General features: G+C 44.7%; 1 protein-coding gene across 1 annotated transcript; it reads right to left on the reverse strand.

The window, feature by feature from the left end:
• Positions 1-1,206: 1,206 nt before the first annotated feature.
• Positions 1,207-17,461, reverse strand: NKRF (NFKB repressing factor). Its single transcript, XM_043569657.1, has 3 exons — positions 16,760-17,461; positions 5,265-5,395; positions 1,207-4,195 (listed from the first exon to the last, which is right to left on the reverse strand). The coding sequence occupies exons 1-3, from the start codon at positions 17,023-17,025 to the stop codon at positions 2,238-2,240; spliced, it is 2,355 nt and encodes a 784-aa protein (XP_043425592.1). The 5' UTR covers positions 17,026-17,461; the 3' UTR covers positions 1,207-2,237.
• Between the last annotated feature and the right edge of the window lie 5,421 nt (positions 17,462-22,882).

Raw genomic sequence — 22,882 nt, forward strand, 5'->3', positions numbered from 1 at the left:
CTCAACAGATTTTATTTTCAAACAGAGGTAAGTGACTTCACCCTAATTCCACGTCAATAGGAAAGCTAACCTAAGAAGTTAGGAAATCTGGACCCTCAAATCCAGAACCAAATATATACTTGTCCCCCACCCTCCACAAATTGTGTATGTATGCATATATATGTATATGTACACACACACACACACACACACACACACACACACAATTTGGCCCAATTATTTGGGAGCCTTAACTGTGACCACATTAATATTCTGTTCCGTTGAACTTAATCTAAGTAAACCAGATTCATAGATAACATTTCCCTACTTCCCACCCCACCCACCCAGCCCCGCCCCCAAAATCATGCTGGGGAGAGGAAAGCAACGTAAAGAGAGAAAGGAGTTCTCTCACACCCCTTGATCCCCAAAGCCAACTCCTACTCAAGGGAACGAAGGCTGGCTTTTCCAACTCACTAGCTGAACCGCAGCTTCTCAAGTTTGGCATGAGCCTTGTGGGGTGGAAAAAAAAAAAAGAAAAAATCCTGTAAAATCCATAAACATGCCGGCTTCTGTTCCCTTTGCTATTGTTCAAACGTGAAGGGCCAAAACAGAACGCACACCTCGTTCCTCTTTCTACCAACGTCAGGAAAGGCCACCCACTGTAGGAAGAAAGGGAGTCAGTGAGAAGCAAACAGCACACACAGTTAATCACCGTGGGTGACTAAAAGATGGAGATCCAGGTGTAAAAGTGAATCCCTTTATATGTTTAAAATATCGGTTTAACTACCATGGACAGCTTCTTCATGCAAAATAGAGGGGAAAGGAAATTACTGTTTATGGTGGGCCGACTGCATGTCAGATACGGTGCTAAACGTTTTAAGACACTGTGAGCAACCTAACTGCCCTGTCATTTCGTTGGGAGTGTTTAACTATCGATATGAATAGTCCTCTCTAAATAGTAATACTGTAAATATTAATACCTGCTCTGAGATACAAAACCCAAATCACGTAAAAGTAAACAAACAGCCTGAGATCTGGTTGCAGCCGGCAGGCTGGGCCATAGGAAAACGTGACGGGTGACTGGCTAGCTGTTCGTATCTGCCAAGTCCTTTTATGTTCATCCACATGCGCTCTGGGGCGGAAATATTTTGTGCAAACACCACTTCCCCCCTCCAAAGATCCAAAGTGTCGCCACTAGGCTGCTGCCCGGAAATAAGCACGCCACCATTTTGATCAACTTTGGCTCCTTTTTATTCAGGAAGCATATGCTAATTCTTTTTATACATTTTTTTTTTTTTTTTACATTCCAGAAATAAGCGAAAATAGCAGTTTTAAATATGTTACAAAGTTGGCTTTTGGGGCTTGGTAAGCTTTTTGAGAGAGGGACCGGCCAACTGACCTTTTCATCAAAGCACCAATGTATCTGCAGTCTTTTTACCAAGTTCTACCACGGTTGTGGCCGCCTCGGACGTGCGGTACGTCCAAACCGTGTGAAAAAGCTATAACGGAGAGTTGCTGTGAGTCTCTCTGCAAGGCACCAAGAACAAACAGCTCCAGCTTCCTTTCTTCAGACTGAATCAAAGTTTTTGAAACTTTTCAACTGCTCTCTCAAGTAGTGCTCTCTCAGCATGAAAACTAGAATTGGTTAAAACTCCTATATCACAAGATACAGTAAATCACTTTCAATATTCTGGAAACCACATGGTAGAAGTTATAAATAAAGGAACACTAAAATTACTTTAAGAAAGTTTTACATCATTTAGTCGGTAAGGACATTTACACGTACAGCACAATTTACTGTTAAACATTCTTTAACTGGCTTCACACAAAGATGAAAATAGTAATACAAAACGATCTGACATTTTCAGTAAGTCTGGAATTAAGACGGTAGTTTTATTGTCGTCGATATCAACTTTACATATTGTTGCAGATTGCTGTGCTATGCCCTTTCAAATGAGAATTTCTCTCTCGGGGTGAAATTCCATTTGGACGTGTGTTCTCGCTTTGTACAAACTAGCAAAATCTGAGGGACACAGCGATATCAGAGACACAAACAATAACCGCACAGTATCCTCTGCTGAATGAAGCTAATACAAGTGGGCCGAGTTCTTCGGGTTCCAATACCTAATAAAGCACTATATGAAATGAACAAGGTGAAACATCTTAAGAATGAATATACTCTGCAGTCAGGACATGTAGCATTTCTTTAATTCACAAATCTGCCTCGTCGGGCATTTCCAAAATAAATTAGCAACATCTCAATTTGCTTGAGGCATCACAAGCTCGTAATGCCCCACCTGGCCTTCCTGTTTGAGCTGATCTAGGAGGTCTTCCTTCCGTCTCTTTCTACCTACCACCAGGTACCTATCGTGGCCTACCCCATGCGACTTACTCTTAAGACCGTACTTCTGGGCAATCTGATGTATTTGCTTCCGCTCATCGTTAGTCAGCTCCGTAGAGAAAGTCAAATCCGTGTGGCTCTCCGAGCGGGCATAGTTTCTGATGATCTGTTCAATATCTCTCTTGGCGATTTTGTTCACCCTCTCTACATCGAGACCCAGCCCTTCTCGCTTATGCTGCTCTTTGACGGAGATGGGCTCCCGAATGCCCTCGCCAGATTTACCTAACCCGCCACCCGTCCAGCCCATCTTTCTCAGCAGCTGATTTCCTATGTTATCTTCCTTGATTTGTTGTTTGTAAGCCTCCTCTGCCGAGCGGCCCTGGATTTCATTTCTTGAAATCACGTCTTCAATAGCTCCTTTCTTCAAGTTGTTAATGACGGTCGGCTGGGTCTTTTTGAGGGTCTTTACAGCTTCTCCAGCAGCTTCGTATTTGACGGTTTTCTTCACCCCAACTGCTTCTGCAATTACTTCGCTCTCCAGAATCACCTTGCACTTCCATCGGAGGCCCGTCATCCTTTCGTACACGTACTCGACCGTCATCCGGTTAAACTGAGCGGTGTCGTTCAGCGTGCACACCGGGTTCGAAGAATTCTCATAAACTACGAGATCCTTTATATCCTTCTTCTTTCCAGATCCCCTAGGTGAAGAACCTGTTTGGCACTGTGAACTTTTGACAGATGGGTAAGTGGGCTGTGTTTTCTGAAGGATTTTCAAAGCCTCATCGGCAGCTGCGTGCTTACTTGTTTTTTTGGTTCCGTAACCTTCAGCTAAACAGTGATCTTGCAAGAACACTCGACAACGCCACGTGCGATTTGGCATCATCTCGTATTTGTATTCAACTGACATTTTGTTGTATGAGGCAGAATTGTTAAGGATGCCAATGGCATCGTTTGCATTTTCCGTAAGGACAAAATTGGTCCAGTGTTTGGCGGAAGCATTAAAAATCGGCTGCCCAGAAGCATCTTTGGCCAGCACCACCAGCTCTTCTGGTGGTTTCAGAGCTGGAGGAAATTCATAGGAAGGCATGCCAATCTGACACACCACAAGGTCCTCCCCGATCGTGTGCTTGAATTTCCGTCGGACAACTCTAACTTCAATACGTTTCTGCAAGAGTTTTACAGCTAGCTCAGTGGCGCGATCCCTGGACCCATTCTTGCTGCCGGCATAACCTGTGGTTAAGTAGATATTTTGGCATCTAACTTCACAAGCATAACCATCTGTTAGAAGTTTTTTATTTTTGGGGATGTCAGCAGGAGGGATTTCTTTTAAAGGAGCGTATATATACTCAGGATTTGTCTTACATGCCTGAATACACCGAGTTAACATATATGTGTAATTAATTTTATCAGATCCAGAAGTCATCTCTGGATTAGAAAGGTTCTTCCAGATAGTCGCTGTTAATTTTTCAATAAAATACTGCTTCTCAGCTACCACTGACTCAGGAAATGTCTGTGACGGTGAAGGCTCAGGAGCTGACTGAGAGTTTGCCTGCTGTGATGTGCTGCTTGGGGCAGGGTTCCCACTGTCAAAATACATGTTGGCTGTTACAGGCTGGTCTTTTGTGAAAATAAATCCCGATGAATCACAATACTGAGAATTCCCATCTTGTATACTGAAAGAGTCTTGAGTATAATCTTGGTAGATGTCTCTCGGCATGCTGGCAAAATGTGTTTGTTCATTTACCTCTTTTGTCTGAGGGCCATAAGGATCTTCCTGTCTTTCATCTTTTGAACTACTAGCTACAAAATGTACAGGCTCAAAACGAGGTCTCGCATGGAATTTGGAACCGGCTTGCTTTTTAGGAGGATTTTGACCTATAGAATGAGTGAAATTTACAATTCATTAAAGAGGGAATATTTCAAAAGAAGCAAACAGGAAAAGAGCACCAACTGTATTATTTGCAAGTGGCACTGTCGGTACAAGATACTTCCCATCACAAAAACTTCAGGTCATCTAGGCAAAGGGAGTCAAGTATCAACGTAGGATTCCAGCATAAGGACGGATGTTCCCTGTCCTAAGTGTAAGGGAAGAAACTTGATAGAAAATATGCCACTGCATCAAGTACGCAGGGCACCACCACACGTGACTGGTGGAAACTTTTGTAGCCAATGAGTTCAAGCACAGGTGAAGTGCACTGAGGAAGAGGTAGTTCCAGTATACTCTCAAACCACCTGTGCTGAAAGGCGCCCTTCTGAAAACCTGCAAATGGAACAGATGGCTCTGATGCAAAAGAGAAGACGGCCAGTGGCGTTTACACAGCCTCTCTCTTTGGTACCAGGGGTGAGTGACTCTGTGATCGTTCTCTACAGAGCTGTGACTAAAACTCAAAGAATAATAATCATCAAAAGACCCCAAAGGTTTTCAAGTCAAAATCTTAGTTCCGACCTATTCAGCACAAAAGGGCGGTTTGCTATGTTTCATTTCTAGAACAAACAGCAGCTGGGAACGAATGATTTATGGGGGATATCAAATTTAAAGCTACGGAAGAACTCTCTGTCGAGGCTACAGCAGACACTAGAGCTTCCTCCCTGTAACACCGTTCAGTAGAAAGCTGGTCCATCTTGGACCCATCCAGGAGGATTTAGTTACTTAGATGTTCTAACGATCAGAGTAATAAGGCTGTTCTATTTGGAGGGAGGTTCCATGGCATGGACTTCAAGGATAGCATTATAGTGTGACCTCAGTATTCTTAGTGTTCAGTTCTATTTAGCATCCTCGGGAAAAACAACAACAACAAAATACTGTACATAACTAAAAGTTAAAACTCTTTTACGTAAGTCCGATGTTACCCATGCTATTTAAAATCACATAGCATGCTCATATCATTCTGAAAAAGCCATGTCGTTTCTTCAAATCCCACCTTCCAGAAACAAGCATACTCACCATCACATGTTGAGAGGTGACGTTTTTGACCTTTGGAAGGTTTGGACAGCATCAGATCATATGAAGGCATCTCCCCAATATCAATACCTTCAGCCATTTGCAGAATTTTTTCCATCAGGCGTGGGCTGTACCTATTTAAATTAATATAATCTATAGTTAAAACAGACAAGAATGTCGTTTTGAAAAAAGCTTCTAAATGAGCCAATCTTGTAATTGCTCCCAGAGGACCTTATCAACAGAGCATCTTGGCTATAAAACTGAAGAATCTACTCTAAAACATTTACCTATCAAATGAGTAATTATGTTATTTCATTACAAGACACAAAACATAAAATCAAGAAGTTTAAGTGGGGGCGCCTGGGTGGCTCAGTGGGTTAAACGTCTGACTCTTGATTTCGGCTCAGGTCACGATCTCACTTCGTCAAATTCAGGCCCACACTACCAGCGCAGAGCCTACTTGGGATTCTCTCTCTCTCCTCTCTCTGTTCCCCTCCACCCACTTGCACTCTCTCTCACTCTCTAAATAAATAAATAAACTTTAAAATATTTAGGGGAAGATCTTATCTTTGATTTGCAAGTACTCATATAGACTCATGATTCATTTTTTTCTATCATATATGTATACTATATGTAAATAACCACTTTATATATTTATAGAAGTACTAAGAGTGTTAAGAGTGGCTGGGTTGTTAACATCCAGACTGTGGTCTCTGCCATTTCCCACAAAAAGGAACCGGGGTCCTTAGGGGAATGGCTGATTCCAAGTCTGGAGCAGGTAATGTACAAGATGAACGTGGGAGAGATTACTGTGCTTGGAAACAAGAAAGCTATGAAAGACCTCATGGGTTGTGTCAAATGGACTCAGAAGCCAATCTGAATACACTACTACCGGCAAAGTGAGACAACTTGAGCATCAGTAAGGGAATCAAGTCATTATTCCAAAACAGGTAGTATTAAAGGAAGAAAGCAAGCATTTATCTGGAATTTTCCTGTATAAATCGTACCTCTGAGCAACTAAGAAATACTCAGCAACGGCCGCTAAATCTATTAGGTAAAAAGCTGATGGGGAAGAATCCAGAAACAACTCCCAGAAACATGCTCAACGAATTGTTGACAAAGCTGCAAAAGCAACTCAACAGCGGAAGGACAGCATTTTCAACCAATGGTGCTGGAGTAAGTGGGCATCTCTAGGCGACAAACAGAACCTCAACCTACAGGCTCCCGGCTGGCTCAGTCGGTTAAGCATCCGACTCTGGCTTAGGTCATGACCTCACGTGTTCGTGAGTTCGAGCCTCACATCGGGCCGTCAGCCTGTCAGCACAGAGTCCGCTTCAGATCCTCTGTTGTCCTCTCTCCGCCCCTCCCCCCTTGCGCCCGCCCCAAAAATGAGTAAATGTTTAAAACAAACCCTTAACCTAAACCTTACTTCTCATCCAAAAATTCATTTGAAATGTATCATGTACTTAAGTGTAAAATGTAAAACTACAAAACTGATTGAAAAATACAGGAGAAATCTTCAGCATCTAGGGCTAGGCAAATAGTTCTCATACTGGACACCAAAGGTATGACCCATAAAAGGCAAAATTGGTAAGAAGGACTTCATCAAAATTAAAGCCCCTGCGAAGAGGATGAAAAGACAAGCTACAGACTGGGAGAGATATTTGCAAACCACACACTTGACAAAAAACGAGTATCTAGTACAAACATCTCTCAAAATGCAACCGTAAAAAATACGTATTTACAAATGAACAAAAAGACGTGAACAACATTTAACCAAGAGGACAGGTGCACTGCAAATAAGCACACAAAAAGATGGTCAACACCATTAATCGTCAGAGAACATGTAATTTAAAACCACAACGGGGTATCACAACACACCCTCAGAATGGCTAAGTAAAAAACAGCGACATCAAACGCTGACAAGGACACAGAATGCGGATCATTCATATGCTGCCGGTAGGAGTGTAAACTGGAAGGGCCATTCTAGAAGACAACTTGGAAGTTTCTTACAAAATTAAACACACAATTACCACAGGACCTAGCAACTGCACTTTTTTCGGGCCGTTTATCTCAGAGAAATCAAATCTTATGTTCACACAAACACGTGTACGTGAACGTTTACAGCAGCTTTATTTGTAACAGCCAAAACGTGCAGTCAGCCCAAAAGTCCTTCAACAGGTGGGTGGTTAAGCTCTGGTACATACACACCTCAGAACGCTACTCAGCAATAAAAAGGAATAAACAGATACACACAATACTGCATACGAGGGGCAAGGAAAGGGATGTGCTTATAAAAGGGTCACGAGAGGGATCCTTGTGGTACCCGAACTGTTCAGTATCTTGACTATGGTAGTGGCTACACAAACCTACACATGTAATAAACTGTACTCAACTAAGTAAGTTGAGTACACACACGAGTAGTAGTAAAACTGGGGGGATCTGAATAAAATCAGTGGCTTGTGAACAAAGGCATTATCCTGATTATGATATTACACAATAATTTTGCAAAATGTTATCATTGGGGGAACTGATTAAAGAATGCAGGGCATCTCTGTATTATTGCTTACAACCGCGTGTGAAGCTACAATGATCTCAATGAAAATTTCAATTCAAAAAAGTGGATGGGAACTTTATAATCTTAGTATCACGAAAAATGAGACAAGCAGACATGTGTCCCCTTACGTGATGACAGGAATTTCAAAGCACTATCTATAAAGTATTCTGGCCCTCTAAATAATCGAACTCAAACCTAATCAAGCCCCTAATTCCCAGGAATATGTTAAACATCACCACAAGAACATAGACAGCCAAATCCAGAACGAAGGAAACACTATGTGACAGTCCAATTTCTTCATCAAATAGCGTGAAAATAAAAAGGACAGGGGAATGGGTTTCCAGGTTAAAGCAGACAGATCAACCAAATACAACGTATGGACCTGGTCTGGACCATGAATCAAACAAACCAACTGTAAAACACATTTTGAGGGACACCTGGCTGGCTCAGTCGGTACAGCATGCAACTCTTGATCACCGGGTTGTGAGTTCGAGCCTCACGTCGGGTGTAGAGATTACTTAAAAAATAAAATCCTAAAAGAAATACATTTTGAGACAAATGGAGAAGACTGAACATGGACATTGGATGATTCTAAGAAATTATTGCTCATTTTGTTGAGTGTAAATAATGGCGTTATAACTCTGTTTTTAAAAATTCTTGGGGGGGCGCCTGGGTGGCACAGTCGGTTAAGCGTCCGACTTCAGCCAGGTCACGATCTCGCGGTCCGTGAGTTCGAGCCCCGTGTCGGGCTCTGGGCTGATGGCTCAGAGCCTGGAGGCTGTTTCTGATTCTGTGTCTCCCGCTCTCTCTGCCCCTCCCCCGTTCATGCTCTGTCTCTCTCTGTCCCAAAAATAAATAAAAAACGTTGAAAAAAAAAATTTTATAAAAATTCTTGGGGTGCCTGGGTGGCTCAGTTGGTTAAGTATCTCACTCAATTTCGGTTCAGATCATGATCTCACAGTTCATGCGTTCAAGCCCTGCATCGGGCTCTGTGCTGACAGTGTGGAGCCTGCTTGGGATTCTCTCTCCCCCTCTCTCTCTGCCCCTTCCCTGCTCTCTCTCCATCACTCACTCAAACATATAAACTTAAAAAACATAAGTTAAAAAAATTATCTGGTACAGATACATACTGAAGTATTTGGAAAGTTTATTTATTTAGAGAGAGAGAGAGAAGAGAGAGTGCAAGGTGGGGGCAGAGAGGGAGAGAGAGAATTGAGAGTCTGATGCTCGACTGAGCCAGCCAGGTACCCCAAGATTTTAATATACTCCAGACTATCTCCCACAAGGAACAAGGGGCATAATAGATGAAACGAGGACAGCATGACAGACTGTTGATACTTCCGAAGTCAGGTGATGGGGCACGTGGAGGTCCATTAAGGTCTTTTACTTTTGTGTGTTACTTTAATTTTTTTAATGTGTATTTTTGAGAGAGAGAGAGAGAGAGAGAGAGAGAGAGAGACAGCACGAGGAGTCAGGGAGGGGCAGAGAGAGAGAGGGAGACACAGAATCCGAAGCAGGCTCCAGGCTCTGAGCTGTCAGCACAGAGCCCGATGCGGGGCTTGAACTCAGGAACCATGAGATCATGACCCGAGCTGAAGACGGACGCTTAACCGACTGAGCCACCCAGGCACCCCAAAACGATTTTTAAAAGGGCTCCTTATAAAGCAGATTGGCTGCTTGACAGACTATCATATAACTGCAGAGAAACAAACACACGGGCTCAAGTGAAGTTTTTGTTATCATGGGGACCTACTCACCCTTCCTACCTTGAGAGCCTTTCCTGGCCAATGACCAAAAGAGAGACTCTGGGTGCCATTTGGGAAGAAAGTTCTGAATGCGAGTAACTATCACCCCTTTACATGAATAGGTTCTGAACTTGAAGGAGGGTAACGTTTCCCACTTTTGGCACAACCGGTTCCACACCCATCGGACGGCTTTCCTCGCAAAGCGGAGCATCGAGACGCGGCGGCCTTCACAGATTACCACAAGCTGGCTCAGTCGTAACCTGCACTCTCCACCGGTAATCGCTACTGCTGCTGCTACCGGTATGGAAATGCCAAGAGCAACCTTGTGTTCACTTATTCTTACCTAAACAGCAGAAAGTAGAGCCTCAAACGCTGTACTTTCTATATATCACTTCCATCCATATTTGGGAGTTCGATTTCCAAGGTATGGGATGAACACAAATGACTGTGAAAATGAAAGTCTATAAATCTTAAACCTGTAATGCCACTTTTGCTACCTGAATTGGTACTATAGTCAAGCCACTCACCTTGAGTTCCAGGCATACCCTCCAGACCTTCAATTCCGGCCTGATTCCAAATATGCTGTACAGCTGTAAATGGCATGCATCCGGTGCTCATTCCGTTCACTTTTGTCTCGGGTTTCTTCCAACAGTAGTAATAATTATACCTACTTGCTGTTCCCTGTTCATTACATCTGCCACAAAATTCAACATCACCCATGGGCTATAAAAATAAACCTCTGCACAGGTTGTGAACACAGACAGCTTAGTATTAGTCATAACACTGAGGAAACCCAACCAGCTCAAATAATAATGGGAAAGACTGTATAGTCCCTAACTCTCAACATTTCAGAGAACAATGCAAATATTAACCTAGAGTCTTTAACAAGACCCTTAGGATTGCATTCCCATAAAATACTTCTTCTTATTTTTTTTAAGTTTATCTTATTTGAGAGAGAGAACAAGAACGAGTAGGGGAGGGGTAGAGGGAAAGGGAGAGAGAGAATTCCAAGCAGGCTCTGCCCTGTCAGTGCACAGCCTGACGGAGGGCTCAATCCCACAAACTGTGAGATCAAGACCTAAGCTGAAATCAAAAGTCTGATGCTTAACCAACTGAGCCACCCAGGAGCCCCAATTATTTTTATTTGAGAGCGAGAGAGAGAGAGAGAGAGAGAGCGAGCATGAGTGCGTGAGGGAGAGACCTAGCAAGCATGAGTGGGGGAGAGACAGAGGAGAGAGAATCCCAAGCAGGCTGTCAGCGCAGAGCCTGATGTGGGGCTCAAACTCACAAACCGTGAGATCATGACCTGAACCGAAATCAGATGCTGAACTGAGCCACCCAGGCACCCCAAGAACCTTTAAAAAAATTTTTTTTGATGTTTATTTATTTTTGAGAGAAAGAGAGAGCATGCGTGCAAGCAGGGGAGGGGCAGAGAGCCCAATGTGGGGCTCAAATTCAGGAACCATGAGATCATGACCTGAGCTGAAGTTGGATGCTTAACCGACTGAGCCACCCAGGCACAGAGGGAGACAGGAAAGGAGAAAGAGGATATCTTTGTTTTTTTTGTTTTTTTTTTTTTTTTTGAGAGAGGGAGAGGGAGACACAGAATCCAAAAGCAGGCTCCAGGCTGCAAGCTGTCAGCAGAGCCTGACACACGGCTCGAACCCATGAATCATGAGATCATGATCTGAGCTGAAGTCAGATGCTTAACTGATTGAGCCACCCAGGTGCCCCAGAGAGAGTGAGTATCTTAAGCAGGCTCCATGCTCAGCATGGAGACGGATGCAAGGCTTGATCCCATGACCCCGGGATCATGACCTAAGCCGATATCAAGAGTTGGACTCTCAATCAACTGAACCACCTAGGCACCCCTGGTTCCACAAACTGAAATTTTTTTTTAATGTTTATTTAACTTTCGAAGGGGAGAGACAGTGTGTGAGTGGGGGAGGGGCAGAACAAGACGGAGACACAGAATCCGGAGCAGGCTCCAGGCTCTGAGCTGTCAGCAGAGCCTGACATGGGGCTCGAACTCACGGACCGAGAGATCATGACCTGAGCCGAAGTCGGACGCTCAACCGACGAAGCCATTCAGGTGCCCCTGGTTCCACAAATTGTAAATAAGCCAAGCCAGTAAAGCTTTCATTACTGTTTTCCATTATATTTTTTCTGTAGGTTTATATATATATATATATATATATATATATATATATGTATATATATATATATATATACATATATACATATATTTATACTTTACTTATTTTTAAGAGAGAGAGAGAGAAAGCAGAAGAGGGGTGGGGGGTGGACAGAGGATCTGAAGCAGGCTCTGCGCTGATAGCAGAAAGCCCAATGCAGGCGCTCAAACTCACCAACTGTGAGATTATGACCTGAGCTGAAGTTGGATGTTTAACCAACTGAGCCACCCAGGCACCTCTGTAGATTTAAGTAACACCTTTACTCCAGAAATTTTAGAGAACCTACCAAGCAAAGCACCTGCAAATTCAACCACTGATAACTTCATTAACATTTTGGAGTTTACTTTTTATTCCTTTTTTATGCTTTCCATACCACCGCCCAAAAAATTCCTATCAGATCATCTATATGCAATCTGGTAGGGTGACGGCATCGTTCTTACAATAAGTTTTTTTCTACGTCATTACCACGTTTTTTTAAAATTTTTTTTTAACATTTATTTATTTTTGAGACAGAGAGAGACAGAGCATGAATGGGGGAGGGTCAGAGAAAGAGGGAGACACAGAATCTGAAACAGGCTCCAGGCTCCGAGCCATCAGCACAGAGCCCGACGCGGGGCTCGAACCCATGGACCACGAGATCATGACCTGAGCTGAAGTCGGCCGCTTAACCGACTGAGCCACCCAGGCGCCCCTTACCACATGAGTTTAATGGCTATACAATATTCTCTTACGGAGAGACCGTGATGTAAATAAAGGTCATTAAGGCAAATCTAATCAAGTGATTTTAAGATGCATGCGTATTATATATTTATGTCTATTAATTTACCCACTTGATCATAAATGCTTAAAAAACAAAACCAAACAACCTCAGCAGGTTTTTAGAGTCTTCAAAGACAGCTTATTATGTACGAAGCTTTTGGAAATCAGGACATTATTCAAGTCCCCTCATGCCTGGCATACATAAAGAGGATTTATAACAGACAAAAACATTTCACCTTATGAATCTTACGCTCTTTTTATTATTTTGAGAGAGAGAGAGAGAGAGAGAGCGAGCATACAAGCAAGCAGGGGCGGGGCAGAGAGAGAGGGAGACAGAGAATCCCAAGCAGGCTCCATGCTGTCAGCACAAAGCCTGATATGGGGCTTGAACTCACAAACCATGAGATCATGACCTGAGCCAAAATCAACAGTTGGACACTTACCCAACTGAGCCACCTAGGCAGGTGCCCCATGAATTTTACATTTGTGAAAAAAAGATACGTGCATACTTAAGATCTACAGTGGCACTTGAAATTTAACAAACATTCAGCAATGCTTCCAAAATTTTATTTATTTATATTTTAAGGTTTATTTTTGAGAGTGGGGGAGGGGCAGAGAGGGAGGGAGACAGAGAATCCCAAGCAGGCTCCACACTGTCAGCACAGCACCCAACACAGGGCTTGAACTCACGAACCATGAGATCATGACCTGAGCCGAAATCAAGAGTCTGGCACTTAACTGACTGGGCCATCCAGGTGCCTCAATGCTTCCAAAATTGAAAAAAAAATATTAAATTGCTCTACTAGGTTCAAAAAAAAAAAAAAAAAAAAGCTGAGGTTTCAAAACTAAGCAAAGACCAGAATTCCCAAGTATAAAATTATTTATTCAAAACTATTAATAAGACTCCTAACATCGTAAGTGAATAACACACAACCAGATTATTGATCAATCTTTTGAAAGCTCCCACTCCCACTTCTTTAGCTGGTGGCTGATGCATGCTATCGACGTGCAAAGTTATTTTCACAACGTGAATGCAACTGGCCACCTACCTTCCAGAAACCAGTCTCTTATCAACAAGGAAGAGACAAATAATCAAGGTGGCACACCTGGTTTCATCTTAAGATATATTTTTTTCCTATTAACATCTCATCAAAGATCAATAGGCCAGGATTCTTCTTCTGATCCTATCGATGAAGAACGATTGGAAAAGAGAATGCTCCACTTAACCAAACATTCTGCTTTATTAAATATGGTTGTTGCATTATCTACAGTTTTTAAGTAAAACACTGCACGGTTCCCTAGGCATTCATACAAACAATTATATAAGTGCTGTACGTGCAGCTGATTAGAAGACTGTGCTAACTTTTCTTTAGCCACAGGACATATCTTAGAAATTGCTTGCAGAAACAAATCTTGAGAGGTTGTTTACTTTTATGAAACAGACAAATAAGAGTGAAGAGAAATAATTTCAGCTATTTGAGCTTCCTGGCTGCCCGGAAAATGATGAAAAAGCTGACTGGAAAACATTGCTTATCCTATAAAGCAGTGGTTCTCATAGTGTGGACTGGTACCATAAAGCTGTTGTTAGAAATGCTAATTTGGGGGTCCTGCCCCATACCTCCTGAATCAGAAACTCTGGGGGTGGGGCCCAGCAATCTGTGTTTTAACAAGCCTGACAGGTGATTCTGAGGCTTAAGTTTGAGAACCACTGTTACAAGATACTCAAGCTTGTTGTGGGGAAAATCACTACTATCACCAAAAGGAATGAAACATGGTTTGCCTCCCTGATCATGTGGGAGCTCCTCCTGGCTGGGTCTTATGATCAAGAAGTTTTCAAAGCTATCCTTGACCTAGGAGGAGTTATTTCAGCCCCAACTAAAACAGAACACAGAAAGTCCTCCAGTGGGGGAATAAAAGTGCTATTATTTGCAACCTGTTCTAAAAGTCAAAGGATGAACTTTGAACAACAACAAATTAACAATTTAAATTTAGAACGGGCTGTTTCACCATGTATTCTGCAGTTCCTTCGACAAAACAGTCTTCTCTCATGGAAGAGACCAGAAAATGAGCTCTGCCAACATCAACCTTAACAAGTACTGGAATATAGATTTTACCCACCTGAAGATGACAGCTAACATAAAGCCTGACTCAAGTGGAAAACGGCACTTGGTCCCTAGCTTCCAAGATTCTTTCTTGCCTTTGCCCTTTCTCCTGTATCTATGTGATCAGATATAATGCAAACATTATTCTTGAGTTAAGCTATTTGATAATGTTATGGCAATTCTTGTATGGATGGAACTGACTTAACTAAAATGTGACATGATGAAGAATGGTGTCACACACACAAAATGTCCTGAATGCTTGAGCTTTTAACACCAACTACCATTGGCCTGTTTTGTGTTGTTTAATGCCCTAGTTACATAAAGGGCTGTTGTTCTTGGAACGAAATCCTGAGATATAATAATGATGTGACTTGTGTCAGTTACTTGCTCTCACTCCTGGTCCATCCTTCCCAAATATGGCAGCTGTGTCTCAGTGGAAAGAGCATCAGAAGACCTGGGTACTGGCCCCAACTGCGGGACCTTGGAAAAGTCTCTTAACTTCTTGGCCTCCATTGATTTAGCTGTAAAAATGAGACACCACCTAATTCCCAAGGCTGTTGTAGTAAATGAGAGACATAAATAATGAATACATTTTGTACAGTATAAAGCTATATTCATCTGTTCACTCCACACATATACTGAGTGGCTATTACGCAGAAGACACTCTTCTGGGCACTGAGGATAAAGGTGTGAACAAGAAAGTAAAGACCTCTTCCCCAAAGGAGCTCACATTCTAGAGAGAAGGTAAGATTTATTATTAACACAAAGGATAGCTGTTCTCCCCCATGTACATTTTTTCTTCAGGATTCAGATTTCCTGGGACTTTCTATGATATCAAGGAGATCTATAATTACAGGATAAAAGTACATTTTCAACTGCAAACAATAATATTGTTAAGTGAAGGTCAATTAGATTTATCTAAATTAATAACTGAGGCTTCCCCAGTTGTAACCAGTTCCTCCAGTGAAATCATTGTCTCTGGAGGCAGAAATTATACTAACCTAGAGAAGATAGGAAAAAAAATAGTGATCGAAAAAAATAGTGAGCAAAACAAAGTATATACTGGATACTACATTCAACAATTAAGGGTAGATGTGGACAATCCTATTTTTCTGTATCTGTTATGGTCATTCCTAGAACTGAATTGGCTGAATTTGATCTGATCATTTTCCAGAATTTCTCATCCTAATAAAAAATTCACCGTAAGCCCTAAGTGTCAAAAAAAAAAAAAAAAAAAAGCCTCTCAAGTCTACCAAAGGAATGATTAGTTTGGGGGGTTCCGAAGGACACAGGTCCAAGTAGTCTTGTTTTGTTTTGTTTTGTTTTAATGCGTTGGAACCATACTGCAGTCTCCATTGAATGCAAAGAGCTTTCAAAGAGGCCTGTTCAGAACATGCACCAGGTTCTAGGAAAGGGACACGGACACAGACACACACGCACACACACCCACCCACACCCCTAAAACCTCACCCACAGGCCAAATGTTAATCCTTCTGATCACATGCAAGGTGAAAGGAGAGCAATCCATTTTTAGAATAGATATATCCATCTCTTTGTTTGCGTCCAGGCACATTATGCGCAAATCTACAAGCAAGGCGGACCCTGCAGCTAAGAGACCTCATACAAACCGCCTCCCCAGCAGAACACAGTAAAACCCCGCCGGGGGGGCTGGTGTTGTTTTATTTAATGGGGCTGGAAAGAGGGAGTGGTCAGGAGGAGACTAGCAGGGATCCCTCCCCTCCCCCTCGCCCAGCAGACCCTCGAAGCCCCGACTGTCGAGTATCTCTGCGGCTACCGCATCCTTGGAAGGTCCTACGCAGGTCCGAGATTCTGCTATTCGTCATTTCCCACGCCCTCCCAAACCACCACCACAATGACCACCTCTCATCAGTCATCTTCCAGGTGCTGCTTTATTTCCATCCCTGGTCCTGGAGGAGCTGCTCCCGCGATTCCCGCACCCTCTACCACCTCGCGCGGCCAACCCCCCAGACCAATACCGAACCCTCTGGAGTCCTCCAGCACCTCCCAATCTCCATCCAGCCTCTAAGTCCTCATCCGTATCCTGCCCCCGTCTCTATCCCGATCCCCATCACCGAGCCCCCTGCCCCGGTCCGTAACCCGACCCTCACACCTTCCTCACCTGCAGCCCAAGAAAACGTGGTTGGTCCAGGCGGCGGAGAGCGCGAGGAGCTGGTCCAGGGCAGCCCCGGGATAGCTGTGCAGGTGCCGACAGATGAAGCTGCGCCGCAGAGCCCACTGCCAGTCACTTTCGTGGCTATAGCGCCACTGCTCCAGCACTGGCTCGGGCGGGGGCGGCGGGAGGGGCGGCAGCGGCGGCGGCGGGAGGGGGGGCAGCGGCGGCGGCGACAGGAAGTCGCCCCCCAACAGCAGACGTCCGCCAGCCATCTTCTCCGCCCCCAAGCAGGGACCCCGGGGATGAAGCCGGCTACCCACCAGGAGCGAGCGGGAACGGGGTGGGGGTCGGTGGGAGGGGCCGGGTGAGGAGGGGGTGCGCCGAGGCGCGAAGACCAACTCTCAGGGGACTGGAGTGTGTGCGTGGGGGGCGACCGTTAAAAAGGAAACGGCGAGCACGCGCTCACGTTCCGACGCCGGGGCGCACGCCCGCGGCACTCCTCCAACTCTCGGAGGCGCAGGACGGCGCCCGCCGCAGTCACACGCGCACCGGGGAGACCAGGCCAGGCCCGGTGCTCCGCACCTCCAGCGACCCGCAGACCCACACACTGCGCGGCGACCGGGGGAGACACCAGCACGCTCTGCCTCCCCTCCTCTAGGTTCTAGCCTACCTACCCGCGTGCCGCCCCGAGGTTGTGAGGCCAGTACGCGTGCGCCGCGGCTGTTCCCTAACTTCGAAATCCCGTCGCCGAATCTCGCGCGACGTACATTTTTTTTTTACTCCTATGACGACTACGGGCCTTTGACGCACTACGGAGACGAGCGGGGGGCGGGGACTTCGGGAAGGGAATTTTGGAAGGTTCTCCGACGTTCGGGAACTTGAGTCCGTGAAATCCCTGGAAGGCGCCCGCTGACGATTGCTGGCACGACGGCTCGGCCGACGCTTTGGCCTGGGTTTCCGAGCGGGTGCGACAGTGTGACCGTGCCCTTTGGGGAGGGACTTCGGTTTGGATTTCACACTTTAAAAAAAAAAAAAAAAGTCAGCTCGCCCAGGCGCCTTTTCTTCAGAGGCTAGCTTGAAAACCTCTGCCCCGTGCGTCATTAGCTTTGTATTTTATTGTGAAAACGTAGGGGAAAGGTCACGCTTGCAAAGAAAATCATCCACAGCGCCGCGTCTCAAGCCAGCCACTTGTATCGTCCGTACGCCATTCCAATTGCGGACAAATGGAGACACCATGTTGACACGGGGCTGACCGCAGTTGCAAGCAACTCCGTATACCATGTACCAATTTAAAACGCGCAACATAGTGCATTCCAAAAGGGGCCGAAAGAAGAGGGGGGAAAAGCTGCACAGTAGCAAATGGCTAAATCACTCTGGAGTGAAATGTGTCACTCTACCTGTGGAGCTTCTTCCCTCAGTGTCTGCCGCCAACCCGCGCTATTCAAGTAATCAAGAAGTGTCTCTCAGCGGGAATTTACACAGCACCTACTGTGTGCTCAGTATAATGGAAATACAAAGGAAAAAGGGACAGGGGTGTTCTCTGTTATCCTAGAACTGATTACAGTCTTGGTAGGGGGGAAATAGTCCTGCGTAAAACTCAACGTCCCGCTGGCAGGACCGTTGGGTGAGGTGACTTTGATCCATTGCCCTCTTTAAGTCTTTAAATGACATACTTAAAAAATATGTTTATCTAGGGGCGTCTGGTTGGCTCAGTGGGGTAAGCATCTGACTTGGACTCAAGTCATGATCTTGTGGTTTGTGAGTTCGAGCCCCGCGCGGGGCTCTGTGCTGACAGTTCAGAGCCTGAAGCCTGCTTCGGATTCTGTGTCTCTTTCTCTCTCTCTGCCCCTTCCTCACTCGAGCTCTCTCGCGCGCTCAAAATATTATTTATCTTTGAGCGAGACAGAGAGCGAGAGAGCATGAGCAGGCAGGTCAGAGAGAAGAGAAAAAGAGGATCCCAAGCAAAGAGAGATCGGGAGAGAGAATGCCAAATAGTGTAGATCCTGACGCGGGGCTGGAACCCACCAACCGTGAAATCACGACCTGAGCCGAATCAAGAGTGGGCACTTAACCGACTGAGCCACCCAGGCGCCCCTAAATTGTATATATTTTTAAATGACATATTTCTCATTGCGTGACACATCTAACGTGTAGGGGTGTATGGACTAAGAAGATATAGCACTTTTTACAGTTTCATAATGATTTATTTCCACGTCTGTCCCATTACACAGAGTGCGCTTGGTTTCTCACTCAATGGTAAGCGTTCAGATTTATCGACGTCATGGTGGTCTTCAAATCAAGTCAGAGAACACGATACTAGGAAGGAAGCTCAGAGCTCATACATTCAAGTCACCCTTGTATGAGTCACAAAAATAAGGCCCGAGAGGTAAAGTGACTTGCTGAAGGGTGTAGACCATTCCCGGCAAAGCTGAGATCAGAATCTCGGTCACCTGACTCCTTAGCCAGTGCTCCCCCAGTCATTTGCACTGCCCTGAGTTTGTTTTGCTTTGTTTTTTTCTTCTTCCTCACAGAATGTATCACCTTTTGAAATTCATTTTGTACAGCTTGGCTATTCCCGCCCTCCCCCAACCATGGCAGCTCCATGAAAACAAGGAACGCATCCATTTCGGTTTTAGCACCACCAACACCTGGCTCCTGTAGACGCCCCATAGGTACTTGTTGAATTAAATGAATTGCTGAATGAATGAAGGCTCTTCCCATTGTCCCAATCTCGTGAAATTCATTTTCTTGGAGCTTACATTTTAAGCCGATTTATTATTTCACAGCTGGGTTAATTTCAGCCTAAACTGCCAACTTTTATCAAAATCAGCATTGTATTCAATACACATCTCTCCTAGAAAGAGATTTGAAAAAAATAAAAACTCCTTCCTCTCAGCTTGGATTAAAGCTTTCCCGGGGCGCCTGGGTGGCGCAGTCGGGTAAGCGTCCGACTTCAGCCAGGTCACGATCTCACGGTCCGTGAGTTCGAGCCCCGCGTCAGGCTCTGGGCTGATGGCTCGGAGCCTGGAGCCTGCTTCTGATTCTGTGTCTCCCTCTCTCTCTGCCCCTCCCCCGTTCATGCTCTGTCTCTCTCTGTCCCAAAAATAAATAAAAACGTTGAAAAAAATTAAAAAAAAAAAAGCTTTCCCACCATATAGCAACAAATAATTGCAGTCTGAGTTTTGAACTTGGGTTATAAAATGAAAGGCTAGGGCACCTGGGTGGCTCAGTTGGCTAAGTGTTGGACTTCAGCTCAGGTCACAATCTTGCCTTTCGTGAGTTTGAGCCCTGCATCAGGCTCTGCACTGCAGAGCCTGCTTGGGATTCTCTCTCCCTCTCTTCCTGTCCTTCCCCCGCTCTCTCTCTCTCAAAATAAATAAACTTACAAAAAAATGAAAGGCAATGAAACTGATGTTAGGGGCCATTTCCCCTGGGACCACCATAACTGGATTTCATTTGTAATTCCCACTATGGAAAAAAACACTTCCATCCTCTAGAAAATGAAACAAAAACTTGCATGATATTCCATGACCTTCTTTCCCTGGTAATCCTTCTGATCAAAAAATCCTTCAGCCAACCTATCTTCAGCCCAGTGAGTAAGAGCTGAAACCTCTAAGCAGAATTATCTGAACCATGGTTGAAGGGAGGTGTGGGAGGGAGCAATGATAAAGTCAGCCATCACAATCTTTTAAAACAATTTTTTTAATGTTTTATTTATTTTTGAGAGAGAGACACAGAGACAGAGTATGAGCGGGGGATGGGCAGAGAGAGAGGGAGACACAGAATCCGAAGCAGGCTCCAGGCTCTGAGCTGTCAGCACAGAGCCTGACGCGGGGCTCAAACCCATGAACCACTGGATCATGACCTGAGCCGAAGTCAGATGCTTAACCAACCAACTGAGCTGCCTAGGTGCCCCAAGGCAGCCATCACAATCCTAAAATGATCCAGAAACTTGGTGTAATCATCCATCGTCCTCTCCTCCATCATCTTTCTCTGCTCTAACACAGGCCCTTGCCACTGTCTTTACACTACACACACACACACACACACACACACACACTGACAGCTCTGAGCTGTCCTTTCCCTGCCCTTTCCTGTGGGGGAGTCAGTGAGTGATGAAAAGAGGGAAACCTGGAGCCTGGCCCTACCCCACGCCCATAAACGACCCCAGAAATTAGATCACCGAAAATTCTTGACCACAGTAGTCTACACTACAATATCCTCTTGCGGAATGTTTCCTAGTGGATCAAAAGCAATAGCTGAGTGCTCCCACTGATCAACTCTTGGTAATTTGAGCATCAAAATTATTAAGGACAGTAATGAACTATTGAAAAAATAGGAAGCCTTAAGTCCACAGCGATACGAAGTAGATAAAGAAGTAACGTGGGAGAAGGGAATGCCCTCACTTACTATGTGCTGACCAGTAAAAATGAAGGGAGTGCTCGAGTTGGAAAATCGTCATTTTGCAGATTGGTTCAGGCAAGAATTATCAATAGATACTAAATCTAGGGGGGGAATTTTTGAGGAGCAGTAGGATATGTGCATGAACTTATGGTTTCCCCCCACAGATTATTAGTAGCAAAGAAGGGGGAAAAAGCCCCAGTAATTATATAGTGGAGAAAGTGGGCAACACCTTGACCTAAAATGAAAATAATCGATTTTTTTAAGATTTTGTCTCATTTAAAGTTTATTTATTTTGAGAAAGAGAGAGAGAGAGAGCAAGCAGGAAAGGAGCAGAGAAAGGGAGAGACAGAATCCCAAGCAGGCTCTGTGCTAACAGCCTGATTGCGGGGCTTGAATTCACAAACCATCAGATCACGACATGAGCCGAAACCAAGAGTCAGACACTTAACTGACTGAGCCACCCAGGTGCCTCAAGTGTGTGGATATACTTTATAGTATTCTCATAACTTAATTCCAAAATTAAATGTTTGAAAAGTGCAATAACTCCCTACATTGTTGGAAAATCTCAATCTAGCTACCTCTTACTTTTTATTGTGTGTCCAACTTTACTGGGCTCTCTGAAGCGCTATAAATGATGTTCCTACCCTTAGGAAGCTTAACATCTCTTGGGGAGGGATGTCTCTGAAACAGGAGGCAGCAGAGATAAAAGTTCAACTAGGAAGTTTGAAAATGGAGAAGAGATCAGGATACGTGGATGGGGTCAAGAAGGACGTCAAGGAGAAGGTAGGGCCTGAGCCTCGAAAGCAGGATTTAAATCAGTAGAGGATATTTTAGACAAAGTCACCAACTAGTTTCTGTAACTCCAGGAGAGGCCTGTGCAGACTGAGGGACTAGAATGAAGACTGGGTATCAGGAAGGATTGAAGCATCTGGTTGAGTAGATGAGATGCGGCTAGCCTGTAAGTTCCTCAAAAGCAGAATCTAACTGGATCTCATGCAAAGGTATCCCCCATAGCATAGGGCACTGGGCCGAACCCACAGAAGGTGTTCAGTATATCCTTATTGTTAGATTGAGCACAAGTAATTTAAGCCCAAACCCAAAATAAGGAGTTTGGCCCCAAGTCTATACATAACAGATAGACATATACTTTTTTACAGCTGTTGAGCCCAGGGCAGGGACTTTCTAAAGCCCAAGCCAAACAAGCTAGGAGGTGGTGCAGGATCTGGAGAGACACCAGTGTAAGGTAGGACCAGGCAGCAAAACCACAGTGAGGTACCACTGTTCTGATACAGAACTCTTTCAAGGGGTACCCACATTTGAAAAGAGTGGCTTTGCAAGAAAGCTGTGCTTGTGGCAAAGAGAGCAGTCTCCCTAAGTGGGGGCATTTCAGAGAGCAGAGGGTACTGCTTAATCTCAGGGCTTACAACTGGAGCCCTGGTTGCTAGGTCTTTGTTGAGGGTTCTAGGGGCCCAGCTCTTTCCCTAGAAGCAGTTGGCATTGTCACCTGCTCAGCAGTGCCCCAGGAGCACGCCCTCATGGCCACAGCAGGCCCCTGGCCCCACCGATGCTCCAGCAAAACTGTATGCACATTTTAGTTAAACCCATCCCCCACGCCCACCCCACCCCACCCCACCCCCCACTACCTTGCATTAAGTGTTCAGCCGTTTGTCTTTATTTCTGATTTCTTTTGACTGGCCAGTTACTTCTAATACCTTTGGTGTGGTT

The sequence above is a fragment of the Prionailurus bengalensis genome, chromosome X, assembly GCF_016509475.1.
Source record: "Prionailurus bengalensis isolate Pbe53 chromosome X, Fcat_Pben_1.1_paternal_pri, whole genome shotgun sequence".
Classification (NCBI taxonomy): Eukaryota; Metazoa; Chordata; class Mammalia; order Carnivora; family Felidae; genus Prionailurus; species Prionailurus bengalensis.

What these genes read in the sequence shown, in the direction of transcription:
- NKRF (XM_043569657.1), bottom strand. Translation starts at nt 17,025, where the DNA reads ATGGCTGGCGGACGTCTGCTGTTGGGGGGCGACTTCCTGTCGCCGCCG. An exon ending in CACGTTTTCTTGGGCTGCAG is followed by an intron (nt 5,396 to 16,759) that starts GTGAGGAAGGTG and finishes TAATTTAAATAG; the next exon opens with GTACAGCCCACGCCTGATGG. An exon ending in TCACCTCTCAACATGTGATG is followed by an intron (nt 4,196 to 5,264) that starts GTGAGTATGCTT and finishes CTCATTCTATAG; the next exon opens with GTCAAAATCCTCCTAAAAAG.